The sequence below is a fragment of the Oncorhynchus keta genome, chromosome 11, assembly GCF_023373465.1.
Source record: "Oncorhynchus keta strain PuntledgeMale-10-30-2019 chromosome 11, Oket_V2, whole genome shotgun sequence".
NCBI classification, from domain to species: Eukaryota; Metazoa; Chordata; class Actinopteri; order Salmoniformes; family Salmonidae; genus Oncorhynchus; species Oncorhynchus keta.
This window is the reverse complement of record NC_068431.1, coordinates 34,708,403-34,730,022: the sequence shown is the minus strand read 5'-3', so window position 1 is coordinate 34,730,022 and position 21,620 is coordinate 34,708,403. Positions and strand designations below refer to the sequence as shown.

Sequence of the window (21,620 nt, the reverse complement as noted above, 5' to 3'; positions counted from 1 at the left end):
AGATTGCAACTCCGCCCCCTTTGGCAGTTCTGTCTTGTCGGAAAATGTTATAGTTGGGGGTGGAAATTTCATAATTTTGTTGGCCTTCCTAAGCCAGGATTCAGGGTTGGCAGAGTGTGCTAAAGCAGTGAATAAAACCAACTTAGGGAGGAGGATTCTAATGTTAACATGCATGAAACCAAGGCTTTTAAGGTTACAGAAGTCAGCAAATGAGAGCGCCTGGTGAATGGGAGTGGAGCTAGGTGCTGCAGGGCCTGGATTAACCTCTACATCACCAGAGGAACAGACGAGGAGTAGGATAATGGTACGGCTAAAGGCTATAAGAACTAGCCGTCTAGTGTGTTCTGAACAGAGCGTAAAAGTAGCATGTTTTTGGGTGTGGAAGAATAGATTCAAGGCATAATGTACAAACAAGGGACTGGTAGGATTTGAATACAGTGGAGGTAAACCTAGGCATTGAGTGACGATGAGAGAGGTTTTGTCTCTAGTGGCACTATTTAAGCCAGGTGCGGTCACCACATGTGGGGGAGGTGGGAAAAAAGGGGTAGGTAAGGCATATTGAGCAGGGCTGGAGGCTCTACAGTGAAATAAGACCCTAATCAAGAACCAAAACAGCAACGGACAAGGCATATTGACATTAGGGAGAGGCATCCATAGCCAAGTGATCATAGAGACCAATGAGTAGCTAGGCGAGCTGGATACACAGCGATTCAGACAACTAGCAGGCCGGGGATAGCAGAAAGGCCTTAGGGGGACGTCGCGACATTAGTCTGTTGTAGCCCCCTCGGACAGTTACATCGCCAGACCAGTCGTGATGGAACGGCAGGGCTCTGTGTAGGCAGTAAAAGGGTCCAGGCCAATTGGCAAAACAGGTATTGTAGCCCAAGAAATTGGCTGACGGTCCTCTTAAGCTAAAAGTCTGATATGCTCTCGACAGCTAGCGGACCGCAGCTAGGCGACTATGGGATGGGCCTTCAGGGGATGCTGTGACGGAGAGGCCTGTTGAAACCTCCTCGGTGGATTACGTCGGTAGACCAGTCGTGTTGGATCGGTGGGTCTCCGTGTCGGCAGTAAAAGGGGTCCAGGCCAATTAGCAAAATAGGTATTGTAGCCCAAGGGGTGGCTTATGGACCTCTTCAGCTAGCTGGGAGATGGGCCTAGCATGAGGCTAGTTCCAGGCTAACTCTTTATTGCTTTGAGACAGAGACATTAGCCAGGAGTAGCCACTCGGATAGCAGGTGGCTAGCTGCGATTATCCAGGTGAAAAGGTTCAGAGCTTGAGGTAGGAATCCGGAGACATGGATATTTAGCGCTAAGAACCTTGGCGTGATCCTGGACAACACATCCTGGACAACACCCTGTCGTTCTCAACTAACATCAAGGCGGTGGCCCGTTCCTGTAGGTTCATGCTCTACAACATAATATAATAATAATAATAATGCGTAGGATAACTCTACAACATCCGCAGAGTACGACCCTGCCTCACACAGGAAGCGGCGCAGGTCCTAATCCAGGCACTTGTCATCTCCCGTCTGGATTACTGCAACTCGCTGTTGGCTGGGCTCCCTGCCTGTGCCATTAAACCCCTACAACTCATCCAGAACGCCGCAGCCCGTCTGGTGTTCAACCTTCCCAAGTTCTCTCACATCACCCCGCTCCTCCGCTTTCTCCACTGGCTTCCAGTTGAAGCTCGCATCCGCTACAAGACCATGGTGCTTGCCTACGGAGCTGTGAGGGGAACGGCACCTCAGTACCTCCAGGCTCTGATCAGGCCCTACACCCAAACAAGGGCACTGCGTTCATCCACCTCTGGCCTGCTCGCCTCCCTACCACTGAGGAAGTACAGTTCCCGCTCAGCCCAGTCAAAACTGTTCGCTGCTCTGGCCCCCAATGGTGGAACAAACTCCCTCACGACGCCAGGACAGCGGAGTCAATCACCACCTTCCGGAGACACCTGAAACCCCACCTCTTTAAGGAATACCTAGGATAGGATAAAGTAATCCTTCTCACCCCCCTTAAAAGATGTAGATGCACTATTGTAAAGTGGCTGTTCCACTGGATGTCATAAGGTGAATGCACCAATTTGTAAGTCGCTCTGGATAAGAGCGTCTGCTAAATGACTTAAATGTAAATGTAAATGAAATAGCAGTCCTGTATGGTCTGGGTTGAATCGCGCTGTGCAGACTGGCAGGAGTTGACTGGGCTAAGGTTAGCTGATGACCGCTAGCAGTGGCGAACTGACTTCCAGCTAGTTGGTTAGCTTCTGTTGGGGGTTCTGGTTCGTGTTAATTGACAGTCCAGCAGGCATCGGCTGTGCAGCCGAGTGATCATAGGGTCCAATGATCCACTAGATGAAACGTGGATCAGTTCGGTAGTCGTTTACGACGTTGAACGAGCGGGAGACAGGGCGTTCAGGGAGCTAGCAGGCCGGGGCTAGCAGATGGATCATCACCAAACATCCACGACGCAGAGGCCGGTTGAGAGCACATTGGCCGAGTTACATCAGCAGACCAGTTGTGATGGATCGGCGGGGCTCCGTGTCGACAAAGGGTGCAGGCCAATAGGCAAGAGAAGTGTTGTAGTTGGTGTATTTCGTTTGCTAGTCGGGAGATGGGCCTAGCTCGTGGGCTAACTGGTGCATGCTTCTGGACAAGGGCGTTAGCCACAATAGCTCCTCAGTAGCAACTAGCTAGCTATGAAGATCCAGTGTAATGTTTCAGAGCTTGCGACAGGAATCCAGTGATGTAGTGGAAAAGAGCAGTCCGATATACTCATGGCTGGTATCGCGCTGTACAGACTGGCAGGTATTTTCCGGGCTATCCAGGCTAAAGCGGCAGGAGCCTGAGCTAAAGGTAAAGACCGCTAGCAGAGGCTAACAATAACTAAATATCTAGTAGCTAATTAGCTAGCCAGCTTCCTGATGGAGGTTCCAGTTATAAGGTCAAACATTTTTTTTGCTGATCTATCACATTGGGTGAGGCGGGTTGCAGCCATGTATATTTATTTTGAAAATGGAAAAAGATTGAAATGTTTACAAAAAAAACCGAAAAATACTATTTACATGGGACAAAAACAAACACGTTTTACTGCTGCGCCATCTTGGATTATACTATAGAGCCTTACGATCGGATGCCGAGCAGTTGCCATACCAGTCGGTGATGCAACCAGTGCTCTCGATGGTGCAGCTGTAGAACGTTTTGAGGATCTGGTGACCCATGCCAAATCTTTTCAGTCTCCTGAGGGGGGAAAAGGTGTTGTCATGCTGTCTTCAAGATTGTCTTGGTGTTTTTGGACCATGATAGTTTGTTGGTGATGTGGACACCAAGGAACTTGAAACTCTCGACCTGCTCCACTACAGCCCTGTCGATGTTAATGGGGGCCTGTTCAGCCCTCCTTTGACTGTAGTCCACTATCATCTCCTTTGTCTTGCTCACATTGAGAGAGAGGATGTTGTCCTGGCACCACACTGTCAGTTCTCAGACCCTCTCCCTATAGGGTGTCTCATCGTTGTCGCTGATCAGGCCTACCACTGTTTTTGTCAGCGAACTTAATGATGGTGTTGGAGTCGTGCTAGGCTACGCAGTTGTGGGTGAACAGGGACTACAGGAGGGGACTAAACACCCTTAGTGGTGCGTGCTGAGGATCAGTGAGTTGTCTACCCTTACCACCTGAGGGTTGCCCTTCAGGGAGTCCAGGATCCAGTTGCAGAGGGAGGTGTTTAGTCCCAGGGTCCCTAGCTTAGTGATGAGCTTTGTGGGCACTTTGGTGTTGAATTCTGAGCTGTAGTCAATGAACAGTATTCTCACATAGGTGTTCCTTTTGTCCATGTGGGAAAGGGCAGTGTGGAGTGCGATTGATATTGTGTCATCTGTGGATCTGTTTGGGCGGTATGCGAATTGGAGTGGGTCTAGGTTTCCGGGATGATCGTGTGTTGTGAGCCATGACCAGCCTTTCAAAGCACTTCACGGCTACCGATGAGAGTGCTACGGGGCAGCAGTCATTTAGGCAGGTTACCTTCTTATTTTTTGTTGTACATATCCAGCAACCCTCCATATTATCCAGAGCCCCATATATAGATTTTACAGTCCCCACTGAGTACTCCCCAACCCACCTTTACATAGGCACACACTTTTTTTTATTCTCTAAAAGCCTATTTGTAATGTATGCACAATTTGCTTTGGGAGCATATATTTGACCTTGGAACATGTTTTAAAACACACATTTAATGCAAATGTCACTTAAATATGAACAAATAATCATTATTAATGTTAAGATTATTCGTTTTTATTCAACTTAATAAATACATATTAATGATATTTTTTTGTTACGACGTAGAGAACTTTGATTTGGAACGTTTTCGAAATTCCGTGACCCGGAAGTACTTTTCTCGTGTGGCTGACAAGACTGATGTTCTTCCTGATTTATGAACGCACAGGCGACTAACTACACCACGCAACAAATCAACTTTTTCCGGAATTAAATAATGAACTTAGCTACAAAGTTAATTTCAAGACGTTGTGCTAATATTGAGCTAAAGATTAAAAACGGGTGGATTTCTGATTAATTTCACGATGCACGACTTCTGAACGACCAGTGAGTGCATGGATCCCAAAATGCCCAAGCGCTGTGCCGCACTAAATTGTAATATCTACACAGATAAATCAGACGTCCCCTTTTTCAGATTCCCTTTGGACCCGGAGGGGTAAGTTATGTTAAATAGTTTCCAATCCCTTATTAACTCTAGCTACTTTTAAAGTTATCTTTGTATTCCTCATTGGCATTGAAACAGTACGGAGTCAGCTAGCTAGCTAACCTAGCTTGTGCTAGCGTTGATGGTAATAGTTCATGTCAAAGATGGAACTAGCCAATTAGCTTGCTAAAAGGCTACATTCTGGTTGAGGAATCGGATGCAGTATTATTTATCAAAGGATCCATGAAAAGTCTGTTTTAGTGGGAGGGTAGTCTCTGTTGAGCCCACAAAGTTATGAAAACTTTAATCTGACAACTTCGTCTTGCAATTGTGTAATAACACAATTGGCTAGCAGACCATCTGGCTTGATGTAGCTAGCAGGTAATAACAACCTCCCCATGTTGATTATGGTCCAAATATGCTGTGAGGTTCAAAATATTGATTAGACATTTTATATTACAGAAGTAAGTTGGGGCCAAGGTTGTCATTTTTTTCTATTCGTTTTTCTATTTTTATTTGATATTAAGTTTAGTTTCAGTTTGTTTTCAGAGCTGATTTGCTGGTTTTTATTTATTTTCAATTGTATAAAAATACGTATGGTTTTTATTTCGTTTTAGTTTTGGGGACAGACCTTGCGTGGGACAGCCCCAAGGTTCGCCAAAGTATAGACCAGGCCCTTGGGTAAAAAAAACAACAAAACAATTCAGTCGGGTTCTCAACTTAGAATAGTAGCAAGTTAGAATATTAGTATACACAAGGTGCAATTTAGAACTTTGGTTGTGCGTCATCTATTATATTCTTGTTACGTTCACTGATGGTCACTCAATTAGACCATGTCAGCTAACATTTTTAAGATTGGTAAATTAGTCTAGCAGCCAGCTACCGGAACTTTGTAATCATGGTTGAAATACCGGCCGGGGTGCCCCCATTGGATTTTGTTAGTCAGTCTCACTCAGATTTAATATTGAAAACTGCAGACGTTTCTCTCCACCCTTTGGCAAAATGTGTAGCATTGCAGGAAATTAGCTGTAAAACATTTTTATGTCCCTCCATGCACCCTCTGTGACTTCTGACGATTTTAATCCACTTAACCCCAGCATTTATCCATCATTGTAAAGCCATAGTTATTTTGTTGATTTGACAGTCATTTCTCAAGATTATTATTTATCTATTGTGATTGGCGTTTCCATCTGTCCCTCAATTTAAGGTCAACCCTGTTATGTGAACTGAACTCATTTTAATATGGTGAAACTATTCCTTTTAAAATATATTTTTCAAAAGAAACATTGAACATCTAATTGTCAAATCATAGCATAAAAGAAAAGAGTTCTACTCTTTTTGGCAATTTGAGGTTTTCTGGTGGATAACTAACCCTGTTAGATTTACCCATAGATAGTCAGACTATAATTTTTTAAACAATTTTGTGAAGCATGCTTTCAATTGCAACTCACTGTTGCACACAACACTTCCATTCCCCATCTAAAAAGGGGATTTATGGCTGATTTTAAGATGAAACCTGTTACTTAATAGGCACTGACTATAGTATTTTTTTTTTGTAGAAGTTGGGTAAGACCAGTTTTTATGATGTTGAACATGTTACGGCATTAAACTGCTAAAGCCTCCATTATACCAACATTACAGTGCCTTCAGAAAGTATTCATACCCCTTGACTTATTACACATTTTGTTACAGCTGGATTTAAAATTGATTTAAAAAAAAAAATATCTCACCCATCTACACACAATGCCCCATAATGACAAAGTGGATTTAAAAAAAAAAAAATTATGCAACAGTATTGAAAATGAAATAGACATAAGTATTCACAGCCCTGAGTCAATACATGTTACAATCACCTTTGGCAGAGATTACAGTTTTCTTTTTTAGTCTTTCTGGGTAAGTCTCTAAGAGCTTTGCACACCTGGATTGTACAGTATTTGCACATTATTCTTTTCAAAATTCTGCAAGATCATTGCTAGACAATTTTCTGTTCTTGACATATATTTTCAAGTCGATTTAAGTCAACTGTAACTCGGCCACTCATGAAAATTCATTGTATTCTTGTTAAGCAACTCGTGTAGATTCGACCTTGTGTTTTAGGTTATTGTCCCGCTGAAAAGTGAATTAATCTCCCAGTGCCTGGTGGAAAGCACACTGAACCAGGTTTTCCTCTAGGATTTTGCCTGCGTTTAGCTTAATTTGGTTTCGTTTTTATTCTGAAATACTCCCCAATCCTTAGCGATTACAAGCATACTCATAACATGATGCAGCCACCACTATGCTTGAAAATACGGAGAGAGGTACTCAGTAATGTGTTTAATTGGATTTACCCCAACTATAACACTTTGTATTCAGGACAGTTCATTTCTTTGCCACATATTTTTCATTATTACTTTAGTGCCTTGTTGCAAACAGGATGCATGTTTTTGGAATCTTTGTATTCTGTTCAGGCTTTCTTCTTCTCACTTTGTCAATATGGTTAGTATTGTGGAGTCACGACAATGTTGTTGATTAATCCTCTTACAAATATACAAAGTTAAATCTAGAATTGGCTTCCTATTTCGCAACAAAACATCCTTCACTCATGCTGCCAAACATACCCGTGTAAAACTGACCATCCTACCAATCCTCGACTTTGGCGATGTCATTTATAAAATAGCTTCCAATACCCTACTCAACAAATTGGATGCAGTCTATCACAGTGCAATCCGTTTTGTCACCAAAGCCCCATATACTACCCACCATTGCGACTTGTACGCTCTCGTTGGCTGGCCCTCGCTTCATACTCGTCGCCAAACCCACTGGCTCCATGTCATCTACAAGACCCTGCTAGGTAAAGTCCCCCCTTATCTCAGCTCGCTGGTCACCATAGCATCTCCCACCTGTAGCACACGCTCCAGCAGGTATATCTCTCTAGTCACCCCCAAAACCAATTATTTCTTTGGCCGCCTCTCCTTCCAGTTCTCTCCTGCCAATGACTGGAACGAACTACAAAAATCTCTGAAACTGGAAACACTTATCTCCCTCACTAGCTTTAAGCACCAACTGTCAGAGCAGCTCACAGATTACTGCACCTGTACATAGCCTACCTATAATTCAGCCCAAACAACTACCTCTTTCCCAACTATATTTTATTTATTTATTTATTTTGCTCCTTTGCACCCCATTATTTTTTATTTCTACTTTGCACATTCTTCCATTGCAAAACTACCATTCCAGTGTTTTACTTGCTATATTGTATTTACTTTGCCACCATGGCCTTTTAGCCTTTACCTCCCTTCTCACGTCATTTGCTCACATCGTATATAGACTTGTTTATACTGTATTATTGACTGTATGTTTGTTTTACTCCATGTGTAACTCTGTGTCGTTGTATCTGTCGAACTGCTTTGCTTTATCTTGGACAGGTCGCAATTGTAAATGAGAACTTGTTCTCAACTTGCCTACCTGGTTAAATAAAGGTGAAATAAAAAAATAAAAAATACACAAGCAGCTGCGCAGGTCCAAATCCAGGCATTTGTCAAATCCCGTTTGGACTACAGCAATTCTCTGTTGGCTGGGCTCCCCGCTTGTGCCATCAAACCTCTGCACTTTATCCAGAACACAATGCAAATACATTTCTGATTAGAATAACATTACTACACATGTCAAGCTAGCAAACAGTACGCTTTAACTTGCAATGAGAACATCTTCTGGATGAGAGTGTCTGCTAAATTACCAAAATGTAAATCTGAAATGTCAGACTACATTGCAAGAACAAATCAGTCTGGTGATGCCTTTTTAAGCACAATGTTCTACTGATTACGGATATACCTTCCATTTTCGCTAAACAGGTACATGGTTTGCTAGTGATATGCAGATAGACCTCATTCATCAAGGTGAATAACATGGGCTAGGGGCAGGCCTATCCATATTGCAGTTATGACATTTTAACCTGTTCATTCTTCCTTTCAGATGTAAACAATGGTTGAATAATTGTCATCGAACTGACTTGGAGCCAAAAACCCCTGAGGAGTTGCACAATTCCTTCAAAATATGTGCAAATCATTTTGAGCCTTCCTTGATCTGTTGTGATGTAAGTATCTACTGAAGAAACATTTATATTTCCAAAAAGCATTCCTTTTATACTTTCATTCAGTTGTTATATTGTTCAGTAATAGAGGGGACTTGAGTTAGACTATCTATTCAGGAGGTGACTCATCTATGCATTAGCCAATAGACCCAATGAGCAGATTTGGGATGTAGGCTTAAATAGTGTGCAATACCTTATTAACTGTACATTTAAAGTTATGCTATTGCTCATTAGCAAGCTAGCTAAGTTGCGCCATTGAAACGCCTCCGGAGCTTGCTAGCTAACCTAGCTTGTGCAATATATCATATTGTTTTATGTTAATGGATTCAGAACACAAACTCTTGCACACCGAAAATAACGTCTTCTCACGTGCTTAGGATAATACAAAACTGTAGTGGAATATGTCTCCCACATCCTGTGTGATGTGAGGTTTAAGTCATGTACTGTAATTTCTGGACTATTAAGCGCACCTGTATATAAACCGCACCCACTGAATTATTAAAAAATATGTATTTTGTACATAAATAAACCGCACATGTCTATAAGCCGCAGGTGCCTACCGGTACATTGAAACAAATGAACTTGGTCACTATCTTCCTCCTCCTGTGCACTGAAACCACTGAAGTCATCTCCTTCGGTGTCAGAGTTGAATAGCCTCAGAATTGCTTCATCCAATGTGGGATCGTTTTCATTGTCGCTCTCGTCACTTTCATCCGGAGGCAAATACCCCTCTGAGCTCATGCTGCCCCTTCAACACGCAGCAGTCCAGCCTTTCCAAACCCGTTGATAGTGGATTTTTTGACAATGCTCCACGCTGTCAGGACCCACTGGCAGACTTTACCATAAGTTGCTCTTCGCATGCGGCCCGTTTTAGTGAAGGATTTCTCCCCACTTGTCATCCAAGCCTCCCACTGAACAAGGAGCGCCACCTTAACTGCATGATTTACACTGAGGTCGAGTGGCTGCAAATACTTTGCGCCATCTGCTTTTCTTCCCTCTGAAAGCTTTTGTTGTCTTTTTGCACTGAGTCAGTTCCTCACGCTGCTGTTTCCAACGTCTTATCATCGACTCATTAAGGCCAAGCTCCCATGCAGCAGCTCTATTTCCTTTTCCAACAGCCGGATCAATCTCCTTCAATTTGAAAGCTGCATCATATGCATTTCTCTGTGTCTTTGCCATGATGAGGGTGACAAAATTACTACCTTAATCAGAATGATGGGAAGTTTGAGCGCGCTCGATTTACGTCACATTATGTGACAGTGCTCAGTTTTTTGGCGGCATGAATCTTGTGATAGCGGGAAAAATCCATAAATTAGCCGCGTCATTGTATAAACCGCGAGGTTCAAAGCGTGGGAATAAAGTAGCAGTTTATAGTCCGGAAATTACAGTATACCTTTGTTGGGACTAGCTTAATCATAATGCACTCAGCTTTTCTGAAGGCCACTGGTAGGTCAACATTGAAAACAAGGTTTTATCCGTATTAAAAGGTCATGCTTCTCCCTGGAGGTTCTTTCTTAATAAAGTAGTCATAATAAGGATTTGCTTGTTTCTTTTTCAGAGCACTTTAAGAACATCCTTGAAAGAGGGTGCTATGCCAACCATATTTGATTTTACAAAACATTTGAACAATCCATCAGGCCGCAATGGGAATAAGAGAATAAGAGAACCTGTAAGTATTCTATCATGTTTAAACCACACAATGCTGTACCCCATATAGTCATCCTAACCTGATCTCAGTAAGTGTGTGTATATAGTCATCCTAACCTGATCAGTGTATAATCTGATCCTATTGCATTAACTCCAGTCTACAGCTAATTATATATTTTATTCCTTTAGAGTGAGGTGGAGTTTGCAACCTTGAAGAAAGCTAAAGGTGATTGGTTTGGTAAAGCAATATCTTTTTCTCGTTTGTTTTACCATAACAATTTAATATTCCCATATTTAGCCATCTATTTTCCTACCAAAAATGACATTTTAAGTAATTGGTTCACAACTTCATGGCAGTGCATAGTCATGTGGTCTGTATTGGGATAGCCCTCTAAGAAAAGTACACCCTTTTAATAGGATATTTGTAGAAATGTCTCAAGATATTTATTCAATAAATGTGTTTCAATCGCATGTCCATGTTTTCTCCATTACTTCAGAAGATGCTCCAACTGAGGTGAAAGATAAGCCAGGAGAGAATAGTGCAACATGTGATCTATCGCAAGAGGACCAAAGGAGAGAGGATGTCTCCAACTCCAAAGCAAAGGAAATCCTTAAAGTCTACTTCAAGGAAACTCTTGCCTTCACTGGATTCAGCATAGGGAACGATGCTAACCCCAACACTGATGAGCCGATGGGAGGCCACAGGGGACAACAATCTCTCAACCCCATCTGTGTTGAAAGAATTGACCAGAAAGATGTCCTCCAGTTCAGTGAGAACCTCATGCGGGAGGAGATCCGGAACAGTTTAAGGTTGGCACGCTTTTTCTCCATTCTGCTGCAAGATGTCACAAACATAGAGGGAAAAGATCAGATCCCAGTTTTCATCAGGTCCGTCACTGTGGCAGGTTTCCCTCAGAAACACCTCATGGGGTTCCTGCCCTGTGATGCAGATTCTGAGGGTCTGTTTTACATGCTGCTCTCAGAAATACGGAATAAGTGGGGGCTGCGGATGGAGCATTGTCGAGGACTCACCTACCTGACCACAGGCATTCTATGTCAGAAAATGAAGGATCTCACCAGCAGGATTCTGCAGGAGTTTCCTCAGGTAGTGCTAGCACCTAGTGACCCATACGCCTTTAACATGTGGCTCATCCGCTCCATGCCCATGCCTTCCATCCAGAAGGTTGTGAACACAGTGGAGGAGGTCGCCACAATGCTTAGAGGGTCCCCAGATCTTTGGGAAAGACTGGAAGGGAAGATCAAGTCATCTTACGGCCACCTTAAAGGTGAAGTGGACAGGATCACAGAGGCTTGCCAGAACACCTGGGAGTATGGTGTTGATGCCTTCCACACCATGTTGGACATTCTTGAGCCATTCCTCGCCTGCATCAATGAGGTGTGCTCGGCTGCAAACGCAGACACTGCTACTTGTGAGCAGATGGCCAAGCTCAAGCCGATCCTAAAGAACTTCAATTTCCTCATCACCCTGGTTGTCCTGAAGAATACCCTCTGTTGTGTGAGCATCCTCAACCCGAGTCTCAGGGGAGCCATCAGCATCAGCAGCACCTTGCAGTACACAATCTCCAACGCCTTAAAGCTGGTCAACAAACATCTGCAGGAGATAGCAATATTCCACAGGAAGTGGTTTTCTGACGCAGTGGGCAGGGCTAAAAAGTTGGGAGTGGAGGTCGCTAGGCCGGAGGAGAGCTCACCTGATACTGGTGAGGCAGGTGCAACTGAAACCCCTCTGGAGGATTTCTACAGAGAGACTCTGAGCAGGCAGATCTTACAGTACCTTGTTGCGGAGGTAAAGAGGGTGTTCAGCACGGAGATGGTTCGGATTCTGAGATGGCTCTCGTTGGTGCCGTCTTATATGGCTGACCATAATTTCAGTATCCGCAGGGATAAAGTGGCGGATGCGAACTTGAACAACCTCGCTCGACCCGACACGTTTTACGATGAGCTTGGTTGCTGGGAGGTGAAGTGGAGACATGCTAGCAAGCGGAGGATCCTACCCACAACAGTGTTTGCAACATTGAAAATCCCAGACATTGCATTTTACCCAAATGTGCAGAGCCTGCTGAGAGTTCTGGGCACCATCCCCTGTGTGAACGCAGAGGCAGACGTCTATGGGCAGTACAACATGGTGCTGGAGCGGTACCAGTCTTACCTGATAGCCACACCGGAGGATCAGAGACTGTGCAACATGGCATTTGTCTATGTCAATCAAGATGTGCACTTCAATGTTGAAGACATGGTGGAGTCCTATGTGGAGAAGCATCCTGACATATTGCAGTTGTTGCATATGGTAAATTTATTTTTATATAAAAGTATTTGCCTAGCACTCACACACACTGAAGATTTCAAATAATTTGAAAAACATAAAATGGAGTTACCCTAAGTGGATGTTGAATATTTCTTAACTTTTGTGTTGTTATTTTACTAATATTTGCATTTGTAGGTCCCGGTAACTGAACAAAAGCTGTATTTTGCTAATTATTTTATTGTCTATGTTCATAGGATGATGAGGTGATGGAGATGCACTCTGCAGCTGGTAAGGAAATAATAGTATTAATATATATTATGTAGTATTTATTGCGCCATGGTGTATATAAAAATATTTGCCTTAATACCCATGTTTATTCATTCATCATTCATGGCTCATGCTCTTGACTGCTTTATTTCAGAACCAGTCTCTGAGAATGATGGAAAACACACTCTAAAGGAGAATGTTGATGAAACACAAAAAGAACCACAGGAAATGGTCTTGGAGATGGAGAGAGTGGAGCAACCGAAATGCGTAGCCTCAGAGACTAATAAGGAGGCGCTCAAATCTGCTCTGCAGGCTGCTGTGACAGCGGCATATAACAGCCAGAGCAGACAGCCTGGGGAGGCCTCTGCTGAACAGGATGGTGAGGTTGAAGACACATTGAAATATGTATCGAAGTCTGAGATGAAAGAAGTTCTCAGAGTATGCGAGGATGCAGTCAGGGAGGGAATACTTTTGGAAGTTGGCACTTCCTTTTTCTCTCTATTCATCGACCGCGTTGTGAAGTTAGGGGAGAAAAAATATCTTCCCCTCTTCCTCAGGTTTGTGGACAGTTTTGATGTCATGCGATTGGAGCTCATGGGTTTTCTGGATGTGGATCTTGACTGCGATGCCATGTCAGAGCGCATATTGGAAATTGTCACCAAAGAGTGGTGTCTCGATTTGTGTTACTGCAGAGGTCAAGCCTACCTAGGATCCGGTGATGTCTCCTACAAGCTGAAAGCCTTTGCCTGTAAAATCCAGGAAAAGTACCCCCTTGCAATATGCACACACAGCTCTTGTTACTCGTTTAACACATGGTGGTCAAAATCCACCCCTGTGCCGTCAGTCAAACGGGCCCTGGATGTTTTTGAGGAGGTTTTGATGTTTTTTGGGAGCACGCTTATGCTTGAGAAACAGCTGGATCATGTCATTGCATTTGGTCTTAGGGAAAGCTATGAAAAGGTTCAAGAATTTCAGGGTAAGTTCTGTACCGTCTGGCAGGAGAAGCACGATTCCTATGAAGTCTTTGTGAAGATGCTGGAGCCCCTTGTTGAATGTTTGGAGAAAATCAAGACCAACCCACAGAGATGGAAATCCTCACTCTCTCTAAAAGCTGGAGCACTGCTGCATTTGATAAGGGACTTTGATTTCATTGTTCCCATGGTAGCCCTGAAGAATGCCTCGTCCTTTACCAGGGAGCTGAGTGCAGGACTCCAGAAGGATCATTTTAGCGCAGCATCACAGCTTTGCCAGATCAGTGGTATAGTGGCTACTCTCAACAGGGTCAAAACAAACATCAAGGTCTTTCACCAGAATTGGTTCGACGAAGCCTGTGCCCTTGCCCAGAGTCTGGTTGTGCAGATAAAAGTGCCTGATAATTCATCTGCGGCCAGGGATAGCATGATCAAGCCAGCTCTGTATTACAAAGATTCACTGAGTGTGCCCCTAGTGGACAACCTCACCAATGCTGTGAAGGATCATTTCTCTGAGGACCACAAAGAGGCCCTAAACTTCTTATCCCTGGTTCCCTGCTCTGTGACTGTGAGTTACATGTTTGAGATCCTGAGGTCAAAGCCTCCTCTCTACGCCAGTGATCTGCCTGACTCTGACAACTTCTTCACAGAGTTGTGCTGCTGGAGGGTGAAGTGGAAGACCAAAGTTGCGTCAGTGACCATCCCAGACACCATCTTTCAGACTCTCCGTCTGCCACTCATGCAATACTTTGGGAACATCAATACATTGCTGAGGATCATGTCTGTGTTACCCAGCACAGTACTGGAGAACTGTGGGGAAGCGATGCGCCACAAGATGTTCCAGGAATACCTGAGGAACACCAGCTCCAAGGACAGGTCCCCGTGTCTGGCCATGCTGCAGGTGGGAACCAACTTCAGCAGAGATCTGGACCGGATGGTGACTAAGTGCTTGAAGGTCACTCCCCAGGCTTTAGAGGGTTTCTGCTTGGTAAGTTTTGAAAATACATTTCCATGAATATTAATTTTTTTACATTTTTTTTATTTTACCCCTTTTTCTCCCCAATTTCGTGGTATCCAATTGTTTTAGTAGCTACTGTTTTTTCTCATTGCTACAACTCCCGTACGGGCTCGGGAGAGACGAAGGTTGAAAGTCATGCGTCCTCCGATACACAACTCAACCAAGCCGCACTGCTTCTTAACACAGCGCGCATCCATCCCGGAAGCCAGCCGCACCAATGTGTCGGAGGAAACACCGTGCACCTGGCAACCTTGGTGAGCGCGCACTGCACCTGGCCCGCCACAGGTGTCGCTGGTGCACGATAATAATAATAATAATAATATATGCCATTTAGCTGACGCTTTTATCCAAAGCGACTTACAGTCATGTGTGCATACATTCTACGTATGGGTGGTCCCGGGAATCGAACCCACTACCCTGGCGTTACAAGCGCCATGCTCTATGAAACAAGGACATCCCTACCGGCCAAGCCCTCCCTAACCCGGACGACGCTAGGCCAATTGTGTGTCGCCCCACGGACCTCCCGGTCGCGGCCAGTTACGACAGAACCTGTGCGCGAACCCAGAGTCTCTGATGGCACAGCTGGCGCTGCAGTACAGCGCCCTTAACCACTGCGCCACCCGGGAGGCCCCCCCATGAATATTATTGTTTTTAATATTTTATGCAGTCTTTCAGAGCATTCTATACATCGATGTCATTTTAAAATAAATAATTTCCTTTTAATAATGTCTATTGAAAATCAAATTCACAGGATAAGGAATCCAAAAGTCTGATGAAGAACTCTGAAGCTAACATGGAAGGTATGTGATGGCAAAGCTTTGTTTCAGTTAATCCCCATGTGATCATTAAGTATTTATTAGCTAATAACTATGTAATGACACTGTTACCATTTAGTATATGTTGGTAATAGGGATGGGCCCAGGTTTTATCAAGTGAAACACTTATTCACCTTACAATCACCTTAATTTTATTCTCAATTATTTTTCCACTTTTATTAATGACCTGAACTCTATGGTAGAAGAGTCAATTGAATTGACTAATTCACCTTTGTCATATTTTCAGTGGATCATGACAAAGATAGAACAGAGGAGCTTGAGAATCAACAGTCTTCTGACAAGAAAAAAGACCAAGAAATGAAAGCAGTGGACGAGAATGGGCATACTGGAGATAATCGACAGAGTTTAGAAGCAGTGTTCAGACAGGCTGCACGTTTGGGGAAAAATAAGTGCCAGCTTTCCGAACTCTCCAAAGAAGATCAAGACCTTCTCATCCAGGATCTCGGCATGTGCCACTGGTTTGGAAGAGATGGGAAGTTCACATGTAAAATAGGAGAGGAGGAAATGGTACAGCTTCTTACAAAGTCCATCAGGGAAGTCATACTCTCAGAAATACAGGAGTCCCCCTTCTTTTCTCTTATCACAGATAAACCCGTTGTAATTGCTAATAAGAGCTATCTGCCTGTCTTTGTCAGATATGTTGGGCAATGTGCCCCCAAGGTAGAGCTCATTGGTTTTTTGCGATTTTTTGAATCCTGTGATGTTGATGTTCAAGCCAAGAATCTCTCTACGACTCTAACTGAAGACTGGGGATTGCCGATGAGTCAGTGTCGTGGACAAGCAATCATGCGCATGGGCTCAGGTTGTGACAGCCTGAAGAAGATGTCTTTGGAGTTCCTTGAGAGCTATCCTCTGTCTGTCATCACACCCAGTGAGTCTTGTGGTCTTGCCTGTTGGCTAGCAGGAAGCGTACACTGCCCACCTGTCACAAAGATGCTGCGAATTGTGGAAGACCTCCTACTGTTTTTTGACCAGTCACCTGGGCTAGAGGCAGAGCTAGCACAGGCCATGGATGGGTTACTGAATACACCTCGGGAGGCCTTGGAAGAGATTCCAGAAACTTGTTACTCCAGGTGGAAGAAGAGGGAGGACTTTTTTGATCTCCTAGTCGACACATTGGGGGGAGTCTTGAGTTGCTTGGATTCAGTTAGTGCCCATGATGCCGGAACTATGTCGCTACATGCACAGGTTCTCGCCACTGCTTTGCGAGATGCAGATTTTGTCATCACACTTGTGATCCTGAAGAATGCCTGTTCTCCTCTTCGGAACTGCAGCACTGTCTTCCGCTGTGGTAACCCTGCTGACATCATCTGTGAAGTGGAGAAGATAGTACCAATCATTGAAACGCTGAACAAGATGCTGGATAACATAAGCACTGTACATTCACCTTGGTTTGAGGAAGCATTCCAACTAGCATCCAAGGTCGCCCCTCAGCAAGTATGTTTCCCAGAGAAAGCTAACTCTTATGGGTCTCCAGAGATGTACTACAGGGACAACTTGAGTGTTCCTCTACTGAGCAGCCTCGTTGATGAAATGAAGTACAACTTTTCCGACAGTCACTTAAAGGCCCTGAAGATCTTGTCTCTGCTCCCCACCTGCAATCCACAGCCCATTTCAGAGCCAATCCGTGCAGAGTCAACAGACAAGCTATACAGTCTCTACCTGTGTGACCTCCCTGACCCTGACACAGCAGAGCAGGATATCAGTAACTGGGCCTCTGTCTGGAAAGAGAAATATCAAGACCTCTCACCACCAGCTTCTATCTCTGAGATACTGCTTCACGCTGAGTCTCAATGCCATCCCACAGTGACCAGACTGCTTAGACTGGTGGCTGTTCTACCAAGCGTCAGTATGGAGTGGGACCTGATGAAGACCACCCTGAACTCCATGAGGGCTCTCCTGAAGAACACGGTCTGCAAGGGCAGTAAAACAGACACTGTGATGCTTCTTATGCATTACCCAACTGTTCAAAGACTAGGGGAGGTCATTGAAAAGTGCATCGAAGTTGACCCAGAAAGCAGCCCATGTCTTGAGCAGGTACATTAACAGCAATTTTCCTTTTATCATTCCAATGCTGATGTATTTATGACATATTTTTATTGGTATAGGTATGCATAATTTTTCCAATATTTTATAAATACATTTTCAGTTACAGATAGATAATAACAGGAAATAATACATCAACAACACCACTCACCCCTTGACAAGACAGGCATATTAAACTTTATGTTGTAAATGTACTGATTTCTGTTTTATGATTTAGGTGAAGAAACAAATTGAAGGTCTGAAGCTGGAAAGTGGTAAGTGAAAATGTTAAATCATATGAACATTCATGACATACTATTACAAGGTTCATGTAGAATATGATATCATAAAGCAAATGAGGGGAAGGGGGAGGTGGTTTAACTGTGTGCGTTTTAGATTTTAGAGCTTTGGATGTAAACCCTGATGGAAGACATGAGCAGGCAGATGAGGAACACCAAGCTGGTACGTCAGATCAACTCCCTGCAGGAAAGCTGAAGGCAGAGGAGGAGGCAGAGTACTATGTGAAAGTGGAAGATGCTGTGATAAAGGCAGACATTGTGATCGCTGAGGACGTTGTGATCGCTGAGGACATTGTGAGGGCCGGGGGCGGTGGGAAAGTAGAAGTCTGCGTGATAACAGAGGAAGTCATGTTTGTAGAGGACGATGTAAAAGCAGTGGACATTGTGTTAGCCGAGGACGGCGTGAAGGCAGAGGACAGTATTGTGATAGTAGAGGATGGGGTCATAGGTCAGAAGCAGGCCATGTCTTTCTACGACCCACCTGTGCGTGAGGAAATCCTCAAGGAACTCTGGGACTCACAGTTCTTTACAATAATAACGGAACGGGCAGTTGAGATCGAGGGACAGCTCTACGTCCCCCTGTGCATCAGGTACTTGGAAAAACAGGACACTCAGTGCGAGGAGACTGTAGCTTTCATCCCATTCAGCCAGGACACTGCTGTCTTGGCTGATGCTATTGAAACAGCCTTATCAGAGAAATTGGGGCTCAACATGGAGTACTGTAGAGGACAAGCTTTGCTAAGTGTAGGTGAGGTAGGGTCTCAGATGAGGGCTGTTTCTGCTGTAATATCCCAGAAATACCCCCTGGCCATGCGAACAGTCAGCTCTACTCTCTCTCTGAATGTGTGGCTAGCCAGGTCATCTCCTGCAGTGGCAGCAGCAGACTGTGCAGTGTCTGTAGAAAACATGTTACAATGGCTCACAGAGGACACAGAACGACAGACCAAACTGGAGGACATGATCATTGCCATGTTCCAACATGATGAGGGGAAGGGTAATGAGCATAGGGACAAGCTTGTTAAGAACTGGGAGAAAAGTCATGAAATGCACGAGTTGATGGTAGAGCTTCTTGAGGTAGTGATGCTGTGCTTGAATGAGCAGAAAAGTGAGGAGAGTAGCTCAGGAAGTGGGCAAGCGCTGCTGTACTTCAATAAAGTCAGAAGTTTTGAGTTCATCTTCTCTGCTGTCGTGCTGAAGAATGTCCTGAGTTTGACCAAAAAGCTGAGCCAATCTCTTCAGGGCAAACCTCTAGATGTGTTGCTAGCTATGAATAGCTTACCTGACCTCCTAACTTCCCTCAATGAATTGAAGAGCGATATCGACACACATCATAAGGCCTGGTATGAGGAAGCTGTCGCTTTAGCTTCCAAGCTGCAGATAACGCTGTTGCACTCTGGGCTACTAGAACCCCTGAGTCAGTTTTACAAAATGGCGGTGAGTCAGAAAGTGGTAGAGCACTCCATTGTTGAGGTCAGTGAGCTCTTCACAGAGAAGGTCCTCAGTACCCTGAGGTGCCTAGAGATTGTGCCTTATGCCATGTCAAAGGTGGAAAACAGCAGTGTAAATGCCCACCTATTCCACATGTATAAAGATGACATGCCTGACATGGCCTCACTCCCCACAGAGATGAAGTCTTGGAGAGAGAAGTGGTTGGATCCCATGTCTGGGTATCTTCCAGCCACTGTGCTCGACACTCTGAAGGCATCAGACATTAGGAGCTTTAGTAACATTGAAACCCTCCTAAGGCTCCTTGTCATATTACCATTTTCCCGGAGGGAGAGTACCTTCAGGCAGGGAAAGAGAAGCCTCCAGGGTTTCATACAGCAGGAGACCAGGTCTCTTTCTGAACTTCATCTTCTGTAAAAAGTTGGTGTTCCCTCAAGCTCTCATTAGCATAAAGCTGGTTTCTGAGTTGGTGTCCTATACTGCTGACCCACTGTATCTTTGAGTAAATATCCAACCTAATTTAGGTCTCAATACAGTTTTTAACTTACTAGAAGACATTTCCCTGCATACATGAATGATCTAAATATTTTGATCATTTTATGTGTTTTCCTGCAAGCGTATATATTTTTTGTTTAAGTTGTTTGGATAATTGTACTGCCTAATGGGACCAACGTCTTGCCAAAAATAGCAATGCTCACCTGCGGGTTACCAATGCGTGTGTGCCTTTATGCATAACTAACAGTCAACCCAATGAACCATAAGAATTCAGATGTCTGAAAATGACAGTCCCATCAGGCTTTTTGAAAGAACGTTTATTTTTGTCAGCACCAAATAACATTGGACTGAATTTAAGAATCACTTGCATCAATTCACTGTCAATTAATAAGTTGTATCATTCTCTTCCTTGGCACAAATCGAAATAGTTAGTTCTATAATGTAGATGTTTTATGATGATTTCCTAGGTTTTCTGTCTATTTAGGGGAGTTCATTTTCTGTAAAGAATTCTCCAAATACTGTCTCCTTAAGAGTTAAACATTCATATATATTTGTCCAAAAAAATAATAAAAAGTTATAAAAAGACCCAATGTTCTTATTGTATATAACTTATCACATTGCAGTGTTAGACCTACCATGATGAGTAAATTGATTTTCATGAGTCACAAGGGGGCGCTATAAGCCTTAATTATTTTGTGGAAAATTTATTGGCATTTAATTTAGGCTATGTTAAGAGTACCCTTGTCTTTATTCATATAGAAACTGTTTGATTATAAAGCATGTTTTAATGAAGTAAGTTGATGATTTTTGTTGTTGTCAGACTTCAGCTGAATACAGCTGTCCGCTCTGTTGAGGATTGGAGAATGTAAGAATTGCCACACCTTTGATATGGGATCCAAGGCCATATAAACCATAAAGCTTGCTGTATATCTTACCGGTTTACCATCTTTAATGGGAATATCACAATCTTAGTGTCATGAAGGTGTTCTATAGCTACTCATTGAGTGATGGTGTCTACTGCTTAATGGATATTATTAAAGACAAATCAATCAAACATCATGAACCGGTCTTGACAACTTTACAGCAAAGGGAAATGTCTCCATTCTCACAATTGCTTATTGTACTGTAGGCCTATGCACTTCCATCTTCCAACTGTTTTATCCTAGTGGTCACTTTTATTTCTTCACTTCCTACATGGTGTTATTCCTCCTGTTTCAATAACATGGTTATTATGTAATGTCTTGAATATGTTGAGTCGTGCTGCCTGGCCTCGTAACCATACTATACATATTTTTATGCACCTCCAAGACAAAATGAGCAAAAAAAAAAAACGTCCCATTTTCAGGACCCTGTCTTTCAAAGATAATTTGTAAATGGTTTTAAACACCGTTTCCCATGCTTGTTCAATGAACCATAAACAATTAATGAACATGCACCTGTGGAACGGTGTTAAGACACTAACAGTTTACAGACGATAGGCAATTAAGGTCACAGTTATGAAAACTTAGGACACTAAAGAGGCCTTTCTACTGACTGAAAAACACCAAACGAAAGATGCCCATTATCCCTTCTCATCTGTGTGAACTTGCCT

General features: G+C 43.6%; 1 protein-coding gene across 4 annotated transcripts; it reads left to right on the top strand.

The window, feature by feature from the left end:
• Window positions 1–4,401: 4,401 nt before the first annotated feature.
• On the top strand, window positions 4,402–20,614 carry LOC118390103 (uncharacterized). Of its 4 annotated transcripts, none has more exons than XM_035780331.2 (11): window positions 4,402–4,702; window positions 8,642–8,762; window positions 10,318–10,428; window positions 10,596–10,632; window positions 10,907–12,714; window positions 12,927–12,960; window positions 13,094–14,898; window positions 15,680–15,728; window positions 15,991–17,801; window positions 18,028–18,064; window positions 18,186–20,614. In XM_035780331.2, the coding sequence occupies exons 1-11, from the start codon at window positions 4,602–4,604 to the stop codon at window positions 19,949–19,951; spliced, it is 7,680 nt and encodes a 2,559-aa protein (XP_035636224.2). In that variant the 5' UTR covers window positions 4,402–4,601; the 3' UTR covers window positions 19,952–20,614. The 4 variants fall into 4 exon arrangements, with proteins under 4 accessions (XP_035636224.2, XP_035636223.2, XP_035636221.2 ...); XM_035780330.2 differs by having other exon boundaries at window positions 10,904–12,714; XM_035780328.2 differs by having other exon boundaries at window positions 10,596–10,644.
• The last annotated feature ends 1,006 nt before the right edge of the window (window positions 20,615–21,620 follow it).